Here is a 23,455-nt window from a genome sequence, read left to right as displayed (position 1 = left end):
TTTGTGATTCTAAGAAATACATCGTTTTTTTAGTTTAGTTTTATTTAGCCAAAATACACATTTTATCTTTTCTGTGGATTTTGTAGTCTTTTCAGTGGACAGTTAATAATTAAAATATCTAGTTATCAGTACAAATTAAGGCTTTGATCTCTGATACAATTTTTGCCATGATTATTTTCGTTTTTCTTTAATAAATGCTCATTTAAACAAAAAAAACGACTTTATTTTTTTCATACTGAATTTGTTTATGACCCATATATATATATATATATAAATAAATCCCTATTTCTCTTGGTCACGGCTAAGGTTCTTCTGAAAGAAAAAATCAAATCAGAAAATTTAAGAATATTTAGCCACCATATTAGGTAATCGTGATTTTTTTTCAGGGCCATTTTTACAATTCAAACTTTTTTCATTTAACCTTATGGCGTTTGACATAACATTGATAGAATGCGTGCTGCAAATATCGTCAAAGAGGATATAAGAAAAATAAATATCGTTTAAAATAAATGCTTCGATTGGAGTTATTATATTGATAAGATACATACAAAATAATTACAGTCACTGTGGCATTAATCTTGACAATCCATTTTTTTCACATGGCCAGTTATATGTCATAACAATAAAGCTATTTATATACGCGCCAGAAAACCAAACAAAGAATGCTGTATATCATAAAGCATTAGAATAATAAACACTTTGTTTCAGAAATATTTTTTCACTTATACCAATTCTAAATTATGATTCATAGTTGAGACAGGACGTCTGTCAGCTCCGCTAGATCTTCATACATTCTGTTAAATATCTCAAACTCGTTATAGAGAATATAAAATAACGCTGGTTAAGTAAGACCTGGAAACTAGAAACCACTATGGTAAAGAGATACTGGCACTCCTTCATGATTTACCCCAACAAGACTTTTGCGACCTGGTTAAACGAGATTTGATTCTTGAGTCGATGTTTACTTATTGTTAGCACAGGTTTGTTTAGAAACATTTGAATTTTCCTCACACATGCTAGAACAAACAAGATAATAACCAAACGTTTACGTTACGTTATAACACATTATCAGCTTCTTTAAAGTCGGTATACTTCCTCTATAAGCGGGGCCTCTGTAAATGAGATAATTAAACTAATTGGAAAATTTGTAAATGAAAACTGTTATGGTGCAAAATCCTTAACAGGTGTCTAATAAATTTTAAAGAGTACAAAAACTATACAGATTTCAAGCCATAGGGTCGGAAAGCTCAATCATAATGCTATCTAGAGCGTGCTACCAATTTTGTGTTCGTCTCCACTCATAGTAATATGAGCGCGAAAGTAACAACATAATCTTTATGGGATATATTTTCACATTCGTTCTTCATCTACAATAGTTCGCTATGGGAAGATAAATCGATAATATTACATTTATACGCCATTTTGTGTTTATTTATTGATGAAATATTACACTTTTAAGATTTTATGTTTCTGTTCACCATAATTGTCGTATATTTTAGAACAGATAGCTTCAAACATATATACAAAATGCGTTATATATGATTCATGTCCTTTCCCATCTAGTGCCTCTCCATTACTGGAGATTGGCAGACAGTCTCTGTGGTGTTAACCACATCATATATATATGCTTAATATATATATGATGTCGATACGATTAATCAGACATATTAAAATAGGCATGCAAATGTCATATTAATTTTGATAATGTCATATAATAATAACATTAACGTAATAATGAGTTGAGTTATTTATAATTATTGTCAAAATTATGGTCTACATACTCGCGAGGCATCTTGCATTCAAAATTTAATTTCTCCTTTAAAGCATTACACGGCAGTGATCTATAACTTCTAGGAAGGTTATTAAATAGTTTTATAGTACAGTAATATATACGAATATGGATTAGGTATAATTTGTAGCTTAGAAGTCACTGCGTCATACAGTCAAAGTCTGTCAAACGACATCAACATCGCTTTTAATATAATATATTAATATATATATTAAAAGCATTTGAGATGTGGTGTATCGTCGTATGCTTCGTATAGACTGTATCCTCTCTTTCTCTTTAATCGGAAGCTTATGTCTGAGCGACGTAGTCGGAGCGGATTATCGGTTTCCGTCCAGCGCCTCTCTTATGACAGTGTACAGTTTTGAGAACGATGAGAAGATGAACCATCTGGTTGGTGAACAGCCACGTGATCTTTTGCCTTCTGTGTTACCAACATCAATCAGTTTCTCCAAGTTCTCATCATCTACGCAGGCTGGATCTCTTCGAAGACTCGAGTAAACGAGTTGGAGCGTCGAAAAAACTTATGCAGAACATTAAACAACGGAAAGTTGCGTACCTGGCCCACGTGTTGCGGCATGAACGCCACCTCGTTGAAGTACTTATTATAGGTAAAATTCAGGTTAAACAGTATGTTGGTAGAATGAAGATATAATGGCTTCGCAACGTTAGAGAGTGAACGGGTTTTGCGACTGCGGCTGAGTTGCATCTGGCACAGGATAAGCAATGCATCAAAAGACTGTCTGCCAATCTCCAGTAATGGAGAGGCACTAGATGGGAAAGGAGATGAATCATATATAACGCATTTTGTATATATGTTTGAAGCTATCTATTAATATACGACAATTATGGTGAGCAGAAACATAAAATTTTAAAAGTGTAATATTCACTTCTTATTGGAAAACTTAAAATTTTAGATTTTACTAGTAATTGCCAGATTAAAAGTATTTATTAATTAATTCACTAACGGACCCGATAGACGTTGTCCTGTCTTAAGTATGAATATTGATTTCGAATTGGTATAATTAACTACAAATAGGTACGTTATGATATGAAACACATTCTTTGTTTGTTTTTCTGGCGCGTATATATAAAAATAGTTTTATTCCGTCATATTACTGACTATGTGAAAAACATGGATTTTCAATTTTCAAGATTAATGCCACAAACAAATAGCGACTGTTATAATTATCTTACATGTATTTTATTAATATAATTAACTACGATCGAAGCATTTCTTTAAATTATTCATTTTTCTTCTCATCCTCTTCAAAGATTGAATAGCAAGAGCGCTATGCACTGAAAAAGAAGTTTGCTATCGTAACAAAAGTCATGATTACTTAATATGGTGTTTAAGTATTCTTAGATTTTCTAATTTTCCGCCCAATTTTTAAAATTTTTCTTCCTTATGATAACAAATATACAAAAAAAAGGATTAGCGAAATCGGTCCAGCCGTTCACGCGTGATGCCGTGACCAAGGAAAATAGGGATTCATATTTATATATAGATAGGCAATTAACGCTTTTTAAAATTGAGCAGCCTTCTACTGAATATATTAAATTAAATAAGTAGGGTTTAAGCTGTATTCGCGAAGAACTCCTGCCTGAAGAGCCTGAACTCCTAGGTTGGTTTTTTCAAACGGAATTTTGGAAAACTCTGCTGATTTCAAATCTTGGCAATTAATAAGGGCCAGTTCTTCTCTTCCGTTCTACTCTCTTCTCTCCACCCTTTATTTGAGAACTGGCAATTAATGTAAAATTAGAAGCATTTAATGTGTATTACTTTTTTATTGACGTTCATAAGTCTACATTGTGTTACCTAAATGAATAAATGATTTTTGACTTTTGACTTTTGAAGGCACGACAAAGTAACCGTTCTGTATTTGATATAAAAAAAAATTATAAGAACGTAACACCGGTTAGAGACCAGTGACGTCGTTTTAAATTTTCTAAGTCGCTGATGGTACGCTGATGAGAGAATCCCGTTCTAATGTCAAAGTGTCAAGTGAATGATCTTTGTGTATTGCGTTGGGTGTGGATCTTATATAAGGAACAATTAGAAAAGAAATAGGAACGAAAGATGCTAACATTTTTCGTGTATATGTTATTAAAAGTCCGTTTTACAGATATATATATAATTGTTTTATTAATAAATCAAGATAGTTGTTTTTTTGTGTGGTGCAACAGTTAAAAGTTTCATAGGGATTAATTATATGTATTACATTAGGGTGTAACTCTCATCCCTAAGGTCGTAAGTCGTAGGATCACCAACTTGCCTATTAGATTGCCAATCGATCATGAAACAGATGCAGAAATCTGAGGCCCAGACCAAAAACATAAATGTTTCTGTGTATAAGCAAAAGTTGGGACAGAAATAAAGATTTTTTAACCATAATAATTATTTTAGTTTTTTTTTGTTGGAGGGTTGTTTAACTATTATTTTATTTGTTATAGTGTTTATAATATAAAATTTGATATATTGATATACAATTTATGTATAAATGAATCAAAATAAAACTAAATATTAAAAAAAATTTTAGATCATTCAGTTCTGCAGATCAAATGACACAAAGAACTCTAAAAAGACTGGATGTTCCAGCTTGATTCGGAAAACGTCGATTATGGTGAGTTATCGATCCTTTTTTGATCCCATCAAGACTACTGGTCACGGCTAGAGATAGGGAACACCCTATCTCCACTCAAAGGGGAAAATAGATAGACTATCTTCTCCCCTTAGAGCTGCATTAGTTCTAGTGAGATACTCTAGAAAGCGTATTGATTTTTCAAAGTGTTTAGGTAATATTGTTACGCAAAGCGGCGTATGGAAAGCGGCAAATTGTGTAGACAATTTTGGCGAGATCTAAGCATGCAGTGTTCTAGTACGGTCGGCAAAACAGCACAAGACATTATTCATATCGCTTATTGTCAATTAAAGAGAACAGTTGTGGCCTAGTGGCTTCAGCGTGCCACTGTCACCCCTGAGGTTTGTTCTATGTGCGTATTTAACATTCGCTTGAACGGTAAAAGAAAATATCGTGATGAAATGGCTTGCCTTAGACCCAACAATCAACGGCGTCTGTCAGGCACAAGAGCATCACCTACATGATTGACAAATGATCACGAATGAGATACAGAAATTTAGTATTGTGAGCTTGCTTAAGTAGTTTATGTTCTGAAGAGTTGTTTGGGTAAATCCGTCCCTTCATCACCGTTCGAGTCGTATTAACTCATAATTTCATCATCATCACCTTGATGGCTGGTGACGTACTCTTTCACCATTCGCCACATGTTGTTTTGCGAACTAACGAACTGTGGAATCGACTATCGCGAACTGCCTTGTGCATCCCGTAGGCACCCAAAACATATTCATAATAGTCATTTCAACAGCATTTTGAATGTCTAATATCTTAATTAAATTTGCTTCTACTATTTTTTCTCCTTAAAATTTCATCTATGTTGGCTCGGTTTCCGCACTTAGACGTCCATTTGGTCCGTTGTACGTTAAGTCCTGGCTAAATAATATAGCTCCTTCCAAGGAGACATTTCATCTATGTACGTTTATAAAATTTAAACGATTTCCGTTTATCTAAGTTAAAACCTTAAAGTTATTAGATAAAGTTTAACAAAAAGCTTTTATTATCATAGACATGAATACAAATAATACAATTATTTCATTTTACCTTATTACTACTAAGATTATTACAGAATTTCATTAATTGTAATAGAATGATTACTATGATTGTTATCGGTATTATATATTTTTGATATTAATGGCTTCGATCTCTTCGAACCAATCGTGGTAGGATATCGGAATCGTGCCACCGTGGTAGGTGGCAAGAAATAGATGGCGTGTAACGGAAAAATGTGACGGGATTTTTTTTTCTTTTATGCCGATAAAGAAGTTTCACTTCAAATATATTTGTTGTATGTTTTGCTAATGAATGTTAACCTTTTTGCTGACTGTACGAATTAAGCTTAAGTTCAGCGCGTGCGCACAGCGAGCGTGAAATTGTCGCACTCTTGCTTTCTCGATGTAACGATACACGTGACATTGTCCTTGCCTTTCGCTTTAATTGTCACTGTCATTGACTTGGTGTCTCTGAGGGTGTCTGACCGCAGTTTGATATGTGGAAGCTTATTAGGATCGATCAAGTTCAGTAACACATGTACAAGTTGTAACGTGGATGGGTACAAGTTAATAATTAGCAATACCGTCATAGTTGAAACGACTTTAGATTAAACAAATCAGCGAAGTCTGCAGACGTTTAGATGTCGATGGGTTCCCGGTGGGTAGATTTCGTTGTTTTAGTCGCAATAGGCTAGATCCAGACGTTTTCTAACAAGAAAGTTTCTAATCGAGATGGAATGTCGAAAAAACTTATGCAGAACATTAAACAACGGAGTTGCGTACCTGGGCCAAGTGGTTCACGGTGGTGGGCGGTTATTACGAACGTGTTGCTGCATCTGACAGAAAACACGCGTCACGAGACGGAGCCAACCTCCAATATTGTAGGGACACCAAAAGCAGAAGGCTTCCGGTACGCTCGTAATTTAGATGTTTTTCAATTTATTTTTAGTCTTAGGATTCAAAAATGTTTCTGTTCTCGGAATATGAGATCTTCCAGAGCATAAGTCGTTATGTATAATAATTTGATATAATTTCGAGGGTATATATAAATTCTATTTTAAACTATGCAATTGTTTTTTTTATTATTTTATTTTGAGGGAGGAGTATACTTTTTCTTTAAACAATTTAATGGAACTACAGGGAAGACCCCACCGGGAGTCGATTACACAGTTCGCTAGTTAGCAAAAAAGTGTCTTGTAAAGCGGACCGTGGCAGACTTCCAACTATCAATGTGATCCTCATGAAATTTTGAATTAATACATTTCATACGGTGTGAAACGAGGCAGCATCAACCGAAACATCTCTTCAGAATAGTCTTCATAGTACACCTTGTAGAATACGCATAGAGACGCAACATGTATAGAGATAATCAAGCCGATCATTAATACGTTGGAGATTAAAAAAACACTTTTTAAACGGATTGAAGCTATGTATTATTATTATAAACTTATAATTATTTACATAATTTTAAAAAAAACGGCTTTACAGCGTGCGTGGTCACGTGGCTTCAATCCATTTAAAAAGTGTTTTTATTATTGTGTAAAAGCTATGTTAACAAAAGAGTATTGTCTTTTGAATTTGGCCAAAAGGAAGAAGCTGGTATTTGGTGGCACCGGCTATAATTCCCATTCCCACTTAGACGAAGTTTGGTTGACTAATATAAGAAATGAAATTATTCGATATAAATAACTTACTACTTTAAGGTTTGATTACAAGCTTAATCAGACAAACGTAATAAAATGTGCATAAAAAGTTACCGGCAGGGTCGCCACGGAAGGCAATATCCGTTTCCGCCTAACCCCTTTTTTCATTTTAATTCACAATTATAGATTTTCGCTCCGTTCATACGTCTTGTGATTGGAATATAAATTGTTCAAAACGGATAGGTGATGGGGTGGTCCCGGGATTTATGAGATTTATGTAAATGCAGTAGCCGGTTGTAAAATTATTAAAATTTAGAAAAAGTTTACGGAACTGCAGCTTGTTGTTGTACATAAAATTTATTTATCAAACACCTAGTACTAAATTAGCTTATTTTTTATTTATTTATAGTAGATATGTTATTGGCAAGATTGTCATTACATAGAAATTAGCGTTTAATTGTGTTAAGTATTTTATTATTTAACTTTTTTAAGCCTTGTACTTAGCCCTGATATGACGGTCGTTATATATTTTCGTGATAACAATTCATAATTCACAATTTTCTATTGAATCGTCGTGTTCACGTTGAATAAAAACACTTAAATAACATTCGTGAAATACAGACAGTGCATGCCAGCGCCATCTAGATACTTTCTGAGTAAACATTCATTAACAGTACAGTTTCATATTCAATCACTAGATGTCACTGCAAAAGACAAATTAGTGTGTGAAAAGTATTATGAAATGTTTTTACAGAAGTTAGGGAGCGTTCAAGTGTTACGTCACGCAATTTTTGGTGACTATGGAAGTAACGTTTCCGTATCCAATAGTAAAACGTTTCGTTACCACCCCCAGTGACTCTTTATACCTAAAACTTACCACTATGTGGTGTAAAGTACTGGAAAGTGGAAACTATTATTAATAACGCGTAATTAATCCCCGCCCCGCATCGTAACGTTTTACAGAGGACCCCCCCCCCCAAAATTTGGTTTTTGAACGCTCCCTTAGATGGTAACATGACAAGTAGTATACTCTTTTAATCTACTACTAATTTTGCGTTGCGATCCATAGAAATGCAATGCAATCTCTTTGAACCCACTTAATAAACTTCTACTTACTAGAAATTTCCATAACAATAGGGTTTGGTCTATACAAAACTAGAATTAATAAGAAAATAAAACACAATAAAATTAAAATTTTATTTTTAAATTTGTATAACTTATAATAATATTTAAAATGCATTTAACACGATTCATATAAATATATTTTTGAATTTATTACGCACCCCATATACAATGCAAGTAAGATGGGTTAACTATATCTCATGTGGGTATTCAGTCATATATGGTGTATGTATGGAATGACGGAAAAACATATATTAAGTACTTTATGACAATACCAATAAACTTGTCAGTTGGGTGGTCACTGTCAAAAAAATTTGACGTTTGAATGGCATATTTCAAATTCATGTCAATAGTAGATTTTTTTTTTAAATAATTTTATGGCCTGGTAACGAGACCTTTAAGCCAAGTCTTATTTACGGTGTCAATAGTAGATATTTCTACAAAAAATCCTGTTTTGTATTTCTACAGAAAAATAACTTGGCGAGTCCACTTATAAAACCAAATTTGTGACACCTTAAAATAAAGCAACAAATTAAAGTATGCGGTGGACTATTATTTTATTTAAATTAAGTATATATACCACTAAGAGTAGTATGTGGCAAACTTTGTCTAGCAAAACATATAAACATAGACCACCATACAAATCATGGACAAAAAGTATCCTGTTTGATGGTTACGAATTTATTACTATATTTATTAAAAGTACGAGAGTACCGAGCAGGATATTAGTCCACAATTTATAAAGGCGTGTACATTTTATTGGATATTCGAATATCACAAAAATTTCTTAAATCTAATTTCCTTTTTATTTATAAAATTTAATAACTTAGTATAAAATAAAAACTGTATACTCAAGTATAATTAAGTAACTGTATCACGGTATTTTAAAAATTACTTATACTATAAACACTGTTTAAGTTAAGACAGAACAAATTATTAATTTGGGGTTTATAAGTTGTTAAGCACAATCATCCCGAAAAAACTTGAATGTGTATACACAAGTAATTACATAAATTGTGAAAATCTGTACCAAAATCATAAAATTCTAGGACAATGATGATACAATTTACTCTTAATTTGATACAATGCCCTAATCGTCATATTGTCCCCAAATTCAAACAATTTTGTACCCAAATCGTCATATTGTCCTCAAATTCATTAAAAAATTACCCAAGTCGACAGATTGTGCCCAAATTCATACAAATTTGTACCCGAGTCCTTAAATTTAAGGCTCCGTTTCAAGATGCAAGCCGTACATTTAGAAGTTATGTAAATTAGTATATAAAAACCAAGCAAAAAACATGCTAAGGGGAGGCGAGACTTAGAGTAGAGCGTTAAGTGGGACACTTATGTCAAAAAACTATTATTTAACATACGGGAGTCATACTTAGCGCTCGACTTAAATTTCACCCTAAGACTGTATACAAAGTGATGTACTATCGAATACATTAAATTTTAAGTATTTTCTGGAATTTATTTTGTCTATTGTTTTCCTACAGTGGCCTTACAAACATATCCTTTAAGGGCGAGTACACCCCTACACTTTATGTGAACCTGGTACCTCGCGCACCAATCCAGGTTGTTGCAACCGATGCCTGCATCTGAGAGGGTCTTAAGTGCTGCTACAGACAATAGATCTGGAATTGAGAAACATAGAGCATTTTAATTAAATAAAATGGATAAAGCAGTATTTATCCGGAGCTGGATAAACTTTGTAGTGGGCTGAACAATATTGAACAAAGCATTAAGTGTCTATCTCATACCTCATCCGCTGTTTTACTGATAATTATTTTTTCTTCTCAAAACAATTTCTAGCATTTTTATGGTAATATTTATTCACAAATATTATATTAGATATATATTATATCGTGTATTAAACTTTGATAGAAAATTTAAAAAAAAATGCTTTTCTTCGAAGCGTTTACTGTATTTTTACCCAATCTTTATGTAACACTGAAAATGTTTAGAATATGAAAAACGGCTTAATGTAGAGAGTTATTAATACTTTTATTGTTTTTCGAAATAAATTCCATTCCTCTCTACACATCATCGCATTCGATGGAACCACTGAGAAAAGAGGAGTGGGCCCATTCTTCTTAAGGGGTCCTTCTTTCAGGGCTCGTAAAGCGAATACCTCGAATTTTATCTTTAGTTCTTGAGTGTAAATGAAAGACACAGGGCGCCAGGTCAGGACTGTATGGCACTCATTATCTCAACACCTGCCATAGTCAAATATTTACCACTACGAAGGTGCTTCTGTTCGTCGGTTAAAGTATGGGGAATCCATCTGGTTCAAAAATGCCGCCTAAATGTTCGTGTAATATTTTTTAACTTGACTCATACCTATGCAAAGGCTTGCCCTCCTGCTTGTCCCTCACGCGGATCATCATTGAGATTGCTACGTCCACGCTTAAAGTCGTTAAACCAATTGTAAATAGTGGCACGAGATTGGGCTTCATTAAGAAATGCTAATTGCAGCCTATCATAGGTTTGTTGTTGAGTAAGCCCACAAAAGAAAGTCATAATAAATCATTAACAACAAAAATTCACGTGTAACAAAAGTGTTCGATTTTCCGCCAATTCACAAAAACAAATGACAAATAAATACATTAGGTTACCAAAGAGTTCTAAATTTGAAATTCAAAAAGTTTTCATTAGCAATGTTTCTAACCGGCCAGTTCTAAACATTTACAGTGTTACCCACGTTCATATAATATGTTAAACCTTCTTTGGGTGTGTTTGAAATGAATCTTCTCCTAAACGGCAGTACCGATTTTGATGTAATCTTTTGTGTCTTCGAGAATGGTTTAGATTTACAATTAGATTATAATCTACTTAGGTCGGTATTCTAGATTGTCACAGAAATTTTAATTTAGTTTCAAGAGCTGTAGCATTTTTTAGGAGTTGAGACATATTTCACTGCTCAAGCGGAGTATCTCGCTTAAGTTGCCAATTGGAAGACGGATCTTTATTGTGACGAGTCAAGTCAGACAGTTTTTCTACTAATTTGACAGTTTTTCTAACCATGATTCAAAAGTTAATATATTAAATTATTACTGTTAAACTGTAATCTAAGAAAATAAGGTTAAAACAAATAAATAATAAATTAAAAAAAAATAACACAGAGCAGTGCTTACCTGCAGGGTCAGCGTGAGTTAAGAGCTGAACATCATTAGCCTTGCAGAATGTATGAAGACTGGGCGGTACAACGCAGCACGAGGCGAGGTTGATCTGAGCTATCGTGGGCTTCACAACAGCCCACGCGTGCAGTTTGTACAGACATCCACCGCCCACATCTGCAACGCCTAGTTGAAGAACACGGCCTGAAAATATAATTAAAAAGTTCTTTATACATGTAAAGTAATTATTAACAAATAACTGTTTAAAATTGCTTCACATTAGTCTTTTTGTCATAGGCCAATAACGCATCCGCTAATATATATGTCCATAGGTTACGGCACCTGCCTTTTATTGGTGTTACATAGACCATTTGCCATCCTATAATATTGAAAAAAGATTACTTTTTGTCGTTTTTTTTCTTCAGTTTTTAAGTAGATTTCGAAAGTTCATGAAAAATAACGTTTTACAGACTGTAAAAGAAGGACGTAAACTGTTCCATCAACCTTAAGGCCCTATCCCAGCACGAATTGCTGTGTCAGTGTCTCGGGGTGGACTGCGGTACGCAATGGAGAGCTGGAGCGCTGAGGCGCGCCGGCCCGTAATAACAATTAGTTGTGCAAAACATCAAATTAATATAATTTTATCAATTTTTTTCTAAAATGGATTACATGGCTCGCCATAAAATATATCATGTAAATTTCAAAATCATGTTCTATATACATTTTCGTCAAAAAATGAATTTCAAGTATCAAAAATTGGCTATGTTTGGATATTTTCCTATCGAGCGAAGTTATTTAAACCGTGTATCGATCTTTCAAATATACATAAACTACTCAACCCCCTCCATATATTTTTTCCGTTCGCCATCCTTCAAGAAACGATGACAAAAACGGAATGAAACAATGTACTTTTTTGTAGTTGTGCGACCGTATAGGCCCTTAAGAAAAGAGTTGAGCGTTGTTCCCACGAGAATGTAAGTGCTTGCTCCTATTTCACCATGCCTCCTGCTGACAGAGGATATTTGACAATCAGAGGAAAGTCTATGTTTTTTATTTATTTTATTATTATTTATTACTTAAGATATCATGTGGAACATGGTGTAATGGTTGCAGCTCCTTACAAACATTGTGTAATACAAAAAAAAACTTGGCGATTAAAAAGAGTGGCGGAGAGTTTATTGCCAGTTCTTCTCTTCCGTTCTACGCTCTTGATTTGAGAACTGGCAGTAAATGTAAAATTTAATTTAATTTTTTTTGACGTTAATAAATGTACATTGTTACCTATACGAATAAATGACTTTTAACTTTGATCCTCGACCAGTCTAAGCCCTGGCCTCGACTGGCCCAAAGGCCGCAGTGGCTAAGGTGTTTTTTAAAATGGATTCTCACTTATGACCTGAGTGGCTTTGACGGCTCAGCTCGGGTTGTCTTGGTTATCGTAGCTCGACCGAAATAGGCGTTTTTCCGAGCAAGGGAGGCTCCTGCGAAACTTGGACCTCGGTTTGGGCTGTCGCAGGGTGGTCAATCGCCTGAAGGGCAGGACGGAAGGTGGAGTGAGAAAAGTGCGAAGATTTCCTTCCCCGGTGAAGGCTGGTTTTTAGCCTAATCTGATTTTGACTATTCTTTTGGTTCATCCGTTAGGGCATGACGGGGTCTAGTCGAAGTGGCATCTCTTTCATCATCGGACGGAAGAATACAAAATACCATCCGTATCACCTCCACGTCCGTCATACGTAAACTGAGCGTTTTGTAAGGCAGTTTTTGCCGCGCACCACCACTATGTGGAACCAGCTGCCCACTGAAGTATTTCCGAACCAATTCGACTTAGGGTCCTTCAAGAAAAGAGCGTACCAATTCTTGAAAGGCCGGCAACGCACTTGCGAGCCTTCTGGGAATGTGAGTGTCCATGGGCGGCGGTATCGCTTCACATCAGGTGAGTCTCTTGCCCGTTTGCACCGTTTTATAAAAAAAGAAGGGCTAAGTGTCGTAACGTTTCGAACGTTATATATGCTTACTTGGAAATACAGTCAAAAGCATTTACGACGACATCGTTCAGAACAGTATACCGGTTATATTGACCAAAATCAAAGGCTGAATTCTATGTATTAGGTGCTTAATAACAACGTCATCGGCTGTTACGACTATCGGTTTTTACGACCAACAAGTAGTTACTTCGATGTTATGAACGTCACGCAGTGACTTCTGCGCGCAAATTGTAGGTATCGCTACAAACACTCAAACAACTTATACCTAATCCATATTCGTATATATTACTATACTATAAAACTATTTAATAACCTCGCTAGAAGTTATAGATCACTGCCGTGTAATGCTTTCAAGAGGATTTTTTTTTAAAGCAAGATGCCTCGCGAGTGTGTGGACCATAATTATTATTTGTCATTATGAAAATTAATATGACAATTGCATGCCTATTTTAATATGTCTAAATATGGTAATTTTTATAATTAATCGACATAAATGTATCTTCTTTATAAATAAATTTATTATAATACATAAACCTTCTGAAACGTCAAAATGTGAAAAAAAATCGCCATTATCACCGTTAAAATTAAATAAAAATAAAGAAAACACTTTTTAACCGGATTAAATTTTCCGACGTTTCACGTGCTTTACAGCGTGCGTGGTCACGGTGACTGAAGACGAAATGTGTTGAGTGTCAAAAGTATCACAGCTGTAGAGAAAGTTGTGTTATCTGTATTTATTGCCCCGGAGTTGGTATCGACTAAAAGATGACGGGTTTTTACAGAAATGACTCACGGTGTCCTCTTACTCTATAATTTAAAATTATGTAAGATAATTATAAGTTTATAATAATACATAGCTTCAATCCGGTTAAAAAGTGTTTTCTTTAAATGTGTAAAAGCTATGTTAACAAAAGACAATACTATAAATAAAAATATTAAAAAAAACATACCATTTTTAACGTAGTCTTCGAGTACAGCCCATAACGTCTTAATGCCAGGCAAGATGGCCTCACATTTTCTTGCATCTGCGTCGCTGTCAGCTTCTAATTCAGTGCTGGAATTGCGAACTGAAATTATGAAGAAAAAAAAAACATTGACTACTATTTACATTTCATGATAATAGGCAGGCATTTGTTTGAATCACGAGATTCTCCGTATGTCCAATCCTGACTCATGTATTTTTTAAATACTTTTGTACGCGACATGAATTGTAATTCCTGAACGGAAAGATCAGCTTTTAGTTCTTATTTTATTCTTAGATTAAGTTTGTTAATTGTAAATCTTGCAGTCGTTGTTTTATTTTTGATAATTCACACTACTTTTAGTATTTTTTTTTTAATTTTTCCTTTCCTTTGCCTAGAATAGATCGCTTGTTAGTGATAAAACCTCCCGTTACATACCTAATAATATATGTTACAGATACCGGCAAACTTCTTCAGCATTAAACATGGAAGTGGGGGAAAGTTTGCCAATCACCTCAAATCGCTTCTGCGCAGGCAAGGGAGCGTTCAAGTATACGTAACAAATTTGGGGGGGGGGGGGTTGTAGTTCTCTTGTAAAACGTTACGCTGCGCGCGAGGTTTGAATTACGCGTTATTTTTAATATTATTTTCCACTTTCCAGTACTTTACACCACATAATGGTAAGTTTTAGGTATAAAGAGTCAGGGGGGGTGGTCACGCAACGTTATGGTGTGTTTCATGAGGGGGGGGGGGGCAAGAATCTCCAAAAATTGCGTGACGTAATACTTGAACGCTCCCCAAGGACATTTGTTCAAGATGTTTGTCGGTATCTGTACTTGTTTTTATTTCATAAAAAAACCTAACAGTTATAGTTTATAATACAAATAGTTGGGACTATATCTAGTGGCCAATTAGTACATACTGCCGAATTTGTTGTTTGATATCGATTTCCGATCCGAGTAATCCTGTTCTGTCCGTATATCCAACATTAAAACTCCTGTTTAATAAGCAAGGTCTAGAAATTTCTGAATTTGTCGAATCAAATCCTGCCTACACACTGCTTTACCCTCGACTTGTTGGCAGTAGAATATTGCATCCATTATTATTTTTAATCAATGAGACCAATTGGTTATCGACGCCACAGTCTCCTGCCATCAATCCTGTACCAGTTTGACGAATCTTTTTCGACCTTTACTTGGTTACGAATGAATTTACGTAAACACTTTAATATTAGAACGAATAAATATATTTATAGTTTCTCTTCGATTCACGACACGATAAATGAAAATAAAATAATATAAATACGTAGTATGTCTCAATGCCAATATACGGTAGGATATTCCTAATACATTATATAATAATTCTATGATTGTGACCACATTATAAAGTGATCAAAGATCAGGCAAGATATATGCAATAAAAATCATGATGATAAATTGATATTACGATGACTAGATAAAGTTTTTTGTATGACTTGCGTTTCGTCTCGTATTTCAAGGATTTAAATACAATATAAAATAAAATAAAAGGTGTTTATTATGGATAAGATACAGGTATCACTTCCACGTCATTAATTTGTATCGTAGACTTCCCTACTCATTGGCAAAGAAGACAGAGAGTGCATGCCGAGAGAAGAAGCAGGCGTAAAAAACTCACGGTACTCTTTGTGTACTACTGTGTTTTAAGAAAACACTTTTTAAACGGATTGAAGCTATGTATTATTATTATAAACTTATAATTATTTACATAATTTTAAATTTTTCCGACGTTTCGCGTGCTTTACAGCGTGCGTGGACACGGTGATTATGTAAAAAATTATAAGTTTATAATAATAATACATAGCTTCAATCCGTTTAAAAAGTGTTTTCTTAAAACACAGTTATATTTACATATATATAAATATTTATTTAGACACGACCATTAACTTTCATAATCATATTTTTTTTTGTATTAATCACAGATAGTATATAAAAAGAGTTTTAATAACTTACCAACAGTGCTTCCCAGGGATATTGGCGATGCCTTCGTAAAGGTGGTCTTGACATTATCATCACGTTCCTCCTTGTGGAGGTGTTCCGGATTGTATGAAAGGATAACATTCTCGATGAACTCGGTTTGGAGTGCTGTGAATACTGAAAAAATATATAAATCCCATGTTATGAGGTTGCTTTGTTATAAGGCAGGTAACATTACGAATAACGTTATATGATATGAATAGATACATTTGAAGTATAACACAAATTATGAGGATTTTTCCACCTTATTAAAGGTGTCAGAAAATATTAAAAAAATCGGTATCTTTAACTTTATTTCGCAGTGGTAACTATTTAGTTTTATTTTTTGTTATCAATTATAGATACCGGCAAACATCTTGAACAGATGTGGCGGGAGAGTTACGTGTCAGTCGCGTGATTGGTGAATCAGTTAAGGTTTGTGTCCCGCGCTGCGCAAACTTTCCCCCACTCCCTTGTTTAATGCTCAAGAAGTTTGCCGGTATCTGTAATGTACTTATGTTTTCTGTTTCATATCTTTTGTTTATCAATGTAATCTTGGCGTATATTGTCTAAGTATTCTCTTCTATTATATGGATCTATTGGACCAATAAACTGCAACTTCAATACCTATTCTATACATTAGAATATCCTATAATCTAACTGAGCGACAAGTCGTTAACTTTGAATTAAATATGTTCTATTGTCAGCCTTTGTATTACGCAAGGCGTTGTAGGATTTAACACTAGCGTTTGACACAGTCACTCACAGAAACAAACTGAATTTTGCGGCTAGCGTGACGTCACAAGCGTGAGGACTTTAGTTGAATTTTTTATATCGTCACGGCTGGCGCAATTACTTGAACCAAATCGACCTATTCAACTCCGAAAGACTTGCCGAAAAAATAACATCAATTGGAATTGGATGTGGAATGAAAGTGGAAAGATGTTATATTAAAAAAAAATGGCGGTCGGATTAGGTAAAATCGTATTTTATTATTTTAAAGATGTAATTTTTTGTATTAAAATATTTGTTGTTTGTTAAAGAATGCTTATCATTTTCAATCGTTCTCTACGCCCAATCGCGATTGCCAAAATCGATGAGAAAGCATGATTTAAAGAGTTTGTGCCTATTATTTAATAACTACGTTTTTATAACATCTATTTAATCTATTAATTATATATTAGAAAGAAACTCGTGTTTGATGTAACACATTGTTTTTGTTCCTGATATAATCAATCAATAACAAAATAGCTTAGATATTATGACTAATTAGAACCCTGTTATATTTATTTATTTATATCATCACGCCTTTTTCCCGAAGGGATAGGCAGAGACCACAGATCTCACGCTACCGTCCAGGCATGTCTATCTCGCATCATCCACTTTCATAACATTCAGCATGCATGCTCATCGGTTATGAGTAGTTTTCACTTGTCTTTTGTCTAGTGCTTCACGGCCAAGGCCTACCCTTGTAGCTTGTCATGGCCAAGAGGCATAAGCAGCAGCTTTCGTATCCTTGTTATTACGGTCTCGTCTTGCCCACACTATTCACGTATGTCATTATTAATTCTCCTCTCCTCAAAATTATAAAGATTTTCGCAATACTAAATAGTCCTGCATGCCTTAGTTCAAAGGAGGTTAGCAGGCAGAAAGAAGCCCTGCGCCTGAAGACGCATACATTATCCGCAATAAATCATAATCTCAAATCTAATAAACATTTACGTTGAATAATATTGGCAAGGACAACTACAACGATTTGTTGAGTCATGATTTATCAACATTTCCTACTCTTCAGTTTCTCAAACTAGTAATTATAATCATATGTTACGATAAGATTATCGTGCATATTCTTGAAATTCAATTAAATACGATAAAATTCGGATAAATATTGTATCGGTTATATTAAGAAAATTTACGTTCTAAGGTCGATTCAGACAATTGAATGCAATTCAATTCTGTATTGTATATGTACATATAATCGAGTAAATTATTACGCGGAAAGTGAATATTTTTAAATTTTAATAATATCATTAAAACTGTCAGAATAGTCATAATGTAAAATAATACCAGTGACTACAACCTTTTAGGTCTGAGCCTCAGATTTCTGTATCTGCTTCGTGATCATTTGTTTTTTCCAATAGTATTTAGATCACCCTTTTCTGCCTGACACACGCTGTCGACTGCTTGTCTTCAGCATTCCGGTTTCCTCACAATGTTTTCCTTCGCCGTACGAGTTAATGCGAGGATCGAACTTGGGACCTTAGGGATCTTCCTCTGACCCTCGTTCGAAGAAGTAGAAAATAGTATATATAATTTATGAAAGTATATATGTATATAATTTAATAAAGTATAAATGTACGATGTCTGTGTTACTCTGTGTGTTGATGTTAATGGCAATATTTGTTTAAAGTTTAACGTTGATTTGTTGATAGTAATAATTTGCTGACAGTCACACTTCTGTAATATCTATGACACTGCTCTTTAACGTTGATAAAAATATAATTCATAAAAAATGAATGATAACAATAAATCTTGATAAATTCTGATTATCTTTAAATCTATTCTGATTATATCTAAACATATATATACTTTTTTGATGCAACCTTATGGCGTTTGACATGACATTGATAGAATTCGTGCTGCAAATATCGTGCAAATATTGAAATTATATTATAAAATACACAATTCGAAATCAATATTCATAGTTAAGACAGGACAACGTCTAGTAGTATTAAATAATTTAGTACTTATTAAGTAAAACGTAAAAATCATAACTGTCAATACTGCGATAACATTCATCATTCACAGATATTTATAAATATTTGATTATTTAAATTAAGTTTCAATATTATTTCTAGTATTCATCGTTACGTCGATAAATTCGATTATCTGTGACATCTTTAAAAAAATCTCGTACACAAACATAACAATTATGTTTTATTAAGTAATTAGGTCCTTGATACAGGGATATGGGCTTCTTGGTGACCCTTTGCCTCAAAGGAAATAATTTGAAAAATCTAAAATGTACATAATGTGGACGTGATACGGTGAACAACACAGAGAGGACCCTCGACCTCTCGAACCACTGATTACCAGCCAAGCCCAGTATATAGTCAAAAATCTGACGGTATGATGATGATATATTTTAGAATATTTAAAATATTCTTTATTAATAATGTTATATAACCCTTTCTTATAGTAGTTTTGTAGTCGTAGGTTCGATTCCCAGGCGACAAATGGACTTTTTGTTTAAGTGCGCATTTAACATTCGCTTGAATGGTGAAGGAAAACATCGTGAGGAAACCGGCTTGCCTTAGTCGACAGCGTGTCTCAGGCACAGTAGGCCTGTTGTCCTATTAAATTGACAAGTCATGAAACAGATACAGAAATGTGAGGCCCAGACCTATAAAGGTTGCAGCACCACTGATTTTTTCCTAACAGTAAAAGCTGTTTATAAAATTGTACTAGGAAATATATAGAAGACTCATTGCGTAGTAGGTTTATATTGGGATACAACAAGTTAGAGGTAAGGAGGGATCTTACTATCACATTATATTTTTTTAAGGACCTTAGAGGCAAAATATATAATGCGGAGAAAATGTTGGAGAAACTGGGGATGCGTGTGCCAAATAATCACTCTCGGCGTGGTAAGCGTTCGCGATTGCTGGCCAGTTCCTCGGGCGCGTACGAACTTACATAGAGAAGCACCATTTACGCGTGTCTTGCGCACCTTAAACGTTATTGCTTGTGAGAGAGATCTTTTTATTTGCGCACTGGCTGAATTAACAAGAATTGCATTATTTATAATTCGTTATAAAATGGTTTAGATTTTAAGTTTTTACTTGTTATGTTTATATTATGTTTTTAGTTTAGTTTTCTATTGCATTAGTATTAAGTTACTGTAAAAATAGGAAATAAATAAATAAAATAAAATAAAAATTATTGTCTATATTATTTTTTGTTTAAACATTTGAGACCATCGCGAGCGCTAGCCATGGTCACTCATTTGCCCCCAAGGTCAACGCTATCCATGCATCTTGTATAGTCCTTTTTTTAAAACCATTACTTTGAAAATGTTTTGTATTTATCACATTAAATCTTTTTACTTTATAAAAATCTCTCCTAAAGGAAGAGATCGCTAATTAACGAAAATACCGTCAATAATACTTGAATTGAATTCTAAATGTAAGTTTTTATTCGATTTTTGAAAACAAATAAATGTAAAACTAATAATTTGTCCACTTTTACCATATCAACTATGACCTTAGATTAGTGACAACTACAGATTTCATTTTTGACAAGTGACCATGAAACAGATAAAGAAATCTGAGGCCCGCACTTAAAATGGTTGTAGCGCCACTGATTTACTTTTAAAGATTTCATTTAAGTTTTAATCAAGTCTTGAGTAATGTCAAAAATGTTTGAGTATTAACTTCTAAGATACAAGACTCAAAATTCAAGTTTACCGAAAAGTCAAGCTAAGCAAGCTTCTGCATCACTTTTTTAATATAATTCAAGTGAAACTTCATTATCGGCGTGAACAAAATTACCGTCACGTTTTTGGGTTACGTGCCGTCTTTTTCTTGTCCCTACCACGGTTGATTCGAAGCCATTAATAACAAAAATATATAATAACGATAACAATGATAGTAATAAATTCTATTACAATTAATGAAATTCTGTAATAATCTTAGTAGTAATAAGGTAAAATGAAATAATTGTATCATTTGTATTCATGTCTATGATAATAAAAGCCTTTTGTGAAACTTTATCTAATTTAACTTTATTTTAAAAAAATCTGTAAAGTTACGTATAGCAGATTATTTTTCAAAAAATAACGTCATAAAGAAGTTTCACTTCTTACGTGTGTACAGTACACGCACACATATATATTTTTTTATTTCAATTATCGTCTACACAATTTCTTTTAAATGTGATTGTATAACTCACCATTTTCCAGACATTCACACAGTGCAGTTGGGCTGTCTTCATTGATGAAAATTTTCACTCCTATCTTTAGATTCTTGCGATCCTCTTCAGCCATCTTGATTTGGACATCATCATGTGGCCTGGTGATATTGACAACTGCTTCAGAGGCTTTGGAGGTGGACACCACCATGTAATGCTGTGAGGGTTCTGTTGTTCCATTCTGTATGGGCAGGCCGTTTTGTGTACCCCACTCCGAGAGTGTTAGTTTTATACTTTCCGACAGCTAAAATTTAACATAGTTTAAATTTAGTACAGTTCAATTTAACTATAGATAATTTAGTGATGGTAAACATGTGATCAGCCACCCATGTCCAACCACAAAGTAACACCACAAATAACAAATACTTGATAAGTAAATTTGCCACATCCCGGAACTTGTAAATTATAAGTACTGAATAATGCTATACTATAAACATATATGTATGTATGAATCTTATGTGTGTTGTAGTTATAACTTATAATCATTCTCAGTATCATTAAGTTTACAGTTTTAACCTGAATATGTTATGATTTATGCCTATTCATTTGATAAACAATGAACAGTTGGTGTTGGCCAAGGCAAGCTTTAAATGTTAGAAAAATTATTATGTACTGTATACTAGTACCACACATATAAAATTGATTAAATAATAAAATGCTGTTAAGATGCTCAAGAGAGTGAGAGACCGTTGGGTTATTAGACATGTAATAGATCTTTATTTTATTTCTTTTTACAATATTAAACATTGAATATTCCTTAAGATTATCTTTATCTGGGATACATGTCTGAAATATGCATTTATAAGATGCACTATGAATATATATATATATATATATATATATATATATACTCTCTAGCATACAGTGTAAATTGATGTATGTACTTTGGTATAATGACAATTAAAAAAAGCATAGCAACACAAAAATAATCATAAAAACTATTTGCTGAGTCATATTTGCTAACTAATTTTGACTAACCTACATCAGTTACTTGCAAAATAAGTAACTTTTAAGTCACATTTGTACCCTATTGAAATTATCTCTTCATGATGAGTTAAGTTAAAAATTAAATACACATATTTGAAAAAAATTGGTAATCAAGTAATTATAATTTACAAGTAACATCAAATAACTAAAATCCTATCAAGCAACTACACCATGAAAGATTGGATAAAATATTATATGCCTGTATAAGTTGATGGTGCAAATGTTTTGTAAATTAATGAACCATATCTATACTAAACAAAAAACTCTGGACTATTATGCAATGCCAACTCTACTACTCTCTCAAACTACCAGACACAGTTAACAAAATAAATGTTTTTCAACGAAGTACATAGAAGACAAGAGAAGGAGAAGAGAAGTATGCGTAATGTTAAGCGCAAGGAAGACGATAACCAGATATTCGAAAAATAAAAAATGCAATTGATGCTGCCGAATTGCGAAGTAGACTAAAATTAATGGGCCAGACATGTCGCCAGAGCTTAAGATCGGTGGAGTGAACGAGTCCTACAATAGCATCCACGCGACGGGATCCGCGAGGACGACCGCGTCAGCGTTGATCCGATGACCTGGTGCAGCTGGCCGATGGCACATGGACACCCCGCCAACACAAGAAATAGAACTTTGGAAGGGGTTGATAAAGGCCTATACCCTATCATCAGATTCCTATACTTAAAAACTAGCGTTAATAATTTGTATAATACTTATTTAATTGTAACATTACTGCAATAAAAGGCTTTATTACCATTACAATGAACGAATCTATTAGTAAATACTAAAAACTAACCTCTTCAGTCACATTCTGTCCAGCTTTTTTCTTGATATCAATTAAATTCAACACATTACCAGTGTTTATAGTAACTTTAGACGCACTTTTTAACATGTTTACCGATTTGAAGGTATGAGGGAATGTCTAGCCAATGTTTCTTAACAAGTAGCGACCACCGCATATGCTAATAAACTGATTACTGAACTATTCGCTGTCGCCCCACTCTATATAGTATTTTTATTTAACAAAACCATAGAAATTTGACCAATGAATTATCAGCTGTTAGACTAAGCATGACGCAGTTTTCAGTATTGTTACGAAATAGTGACTTGTATATTTGTTACATACTTTGCTGTTAACTGATTTAACTATTATATACATAGACGTTTGATTTTCTACATAGTTAAGTGAAAATAATATTACTGAAAAATTTTCAACGGCAAATTAGTCATCTGCAGATTTTAAAATTTTCTTATT

The 23,455-nt window shown here is 33.7% G+C and overlaps 1 protein-coding gene across 1 annotated transcript; it reads right to left on the bottom strand.

Annotated features, from left to right (window-relative positions):
• Positions 1-8,711: 8,711 nt before the first annotated feature.
• LOC123714344 (glutamate--cysteine ligase regulatory subunit) lies at positions 8,712-23,455 on the bottom strand. Its single transcript, XM_045668564.1, has 6 exons — positions 22,997-23,455; positions 21,190-21,451; positions 16,237-16,377; positions 14,234-14,350; positions 11,317-11,502; positions 8,712-9,816 (listed from the first exon to the last, which is right to left on the bottom strand). Exons 1-6 carry the CDS (start codon positions 23,090-23,092, stop codon positions 9,662-9,664), a joined length of 957 nt encoding a protein of 318 aa, XP_045524520.1. The 5' UTR covers positions 23,093-23,455; the 3' UTR covers positions 8,712-9,661.

The sequence above is a fragment of the Pieris brassicae genome, chromosome 9 (genome assembly GCF_905147105.1).
Source record: "Pieris brassicae chromosome 9, ilPieBrab1.1, whole genome shotgun sequence".
In the NCBI taxonomy this organism is placed as follows: domain Eukaryota; kingdom Metazoa; phylum Arthropoda; class Insecta; order Lepidoptera; family Pieridae; genus Pieris; species Pieris brassicae.
The sequence above is the reverse complement of the archived record's forward strand: the minus strand, read 5'-3'. Positions and strand labels throughout refer to the sequence as shown.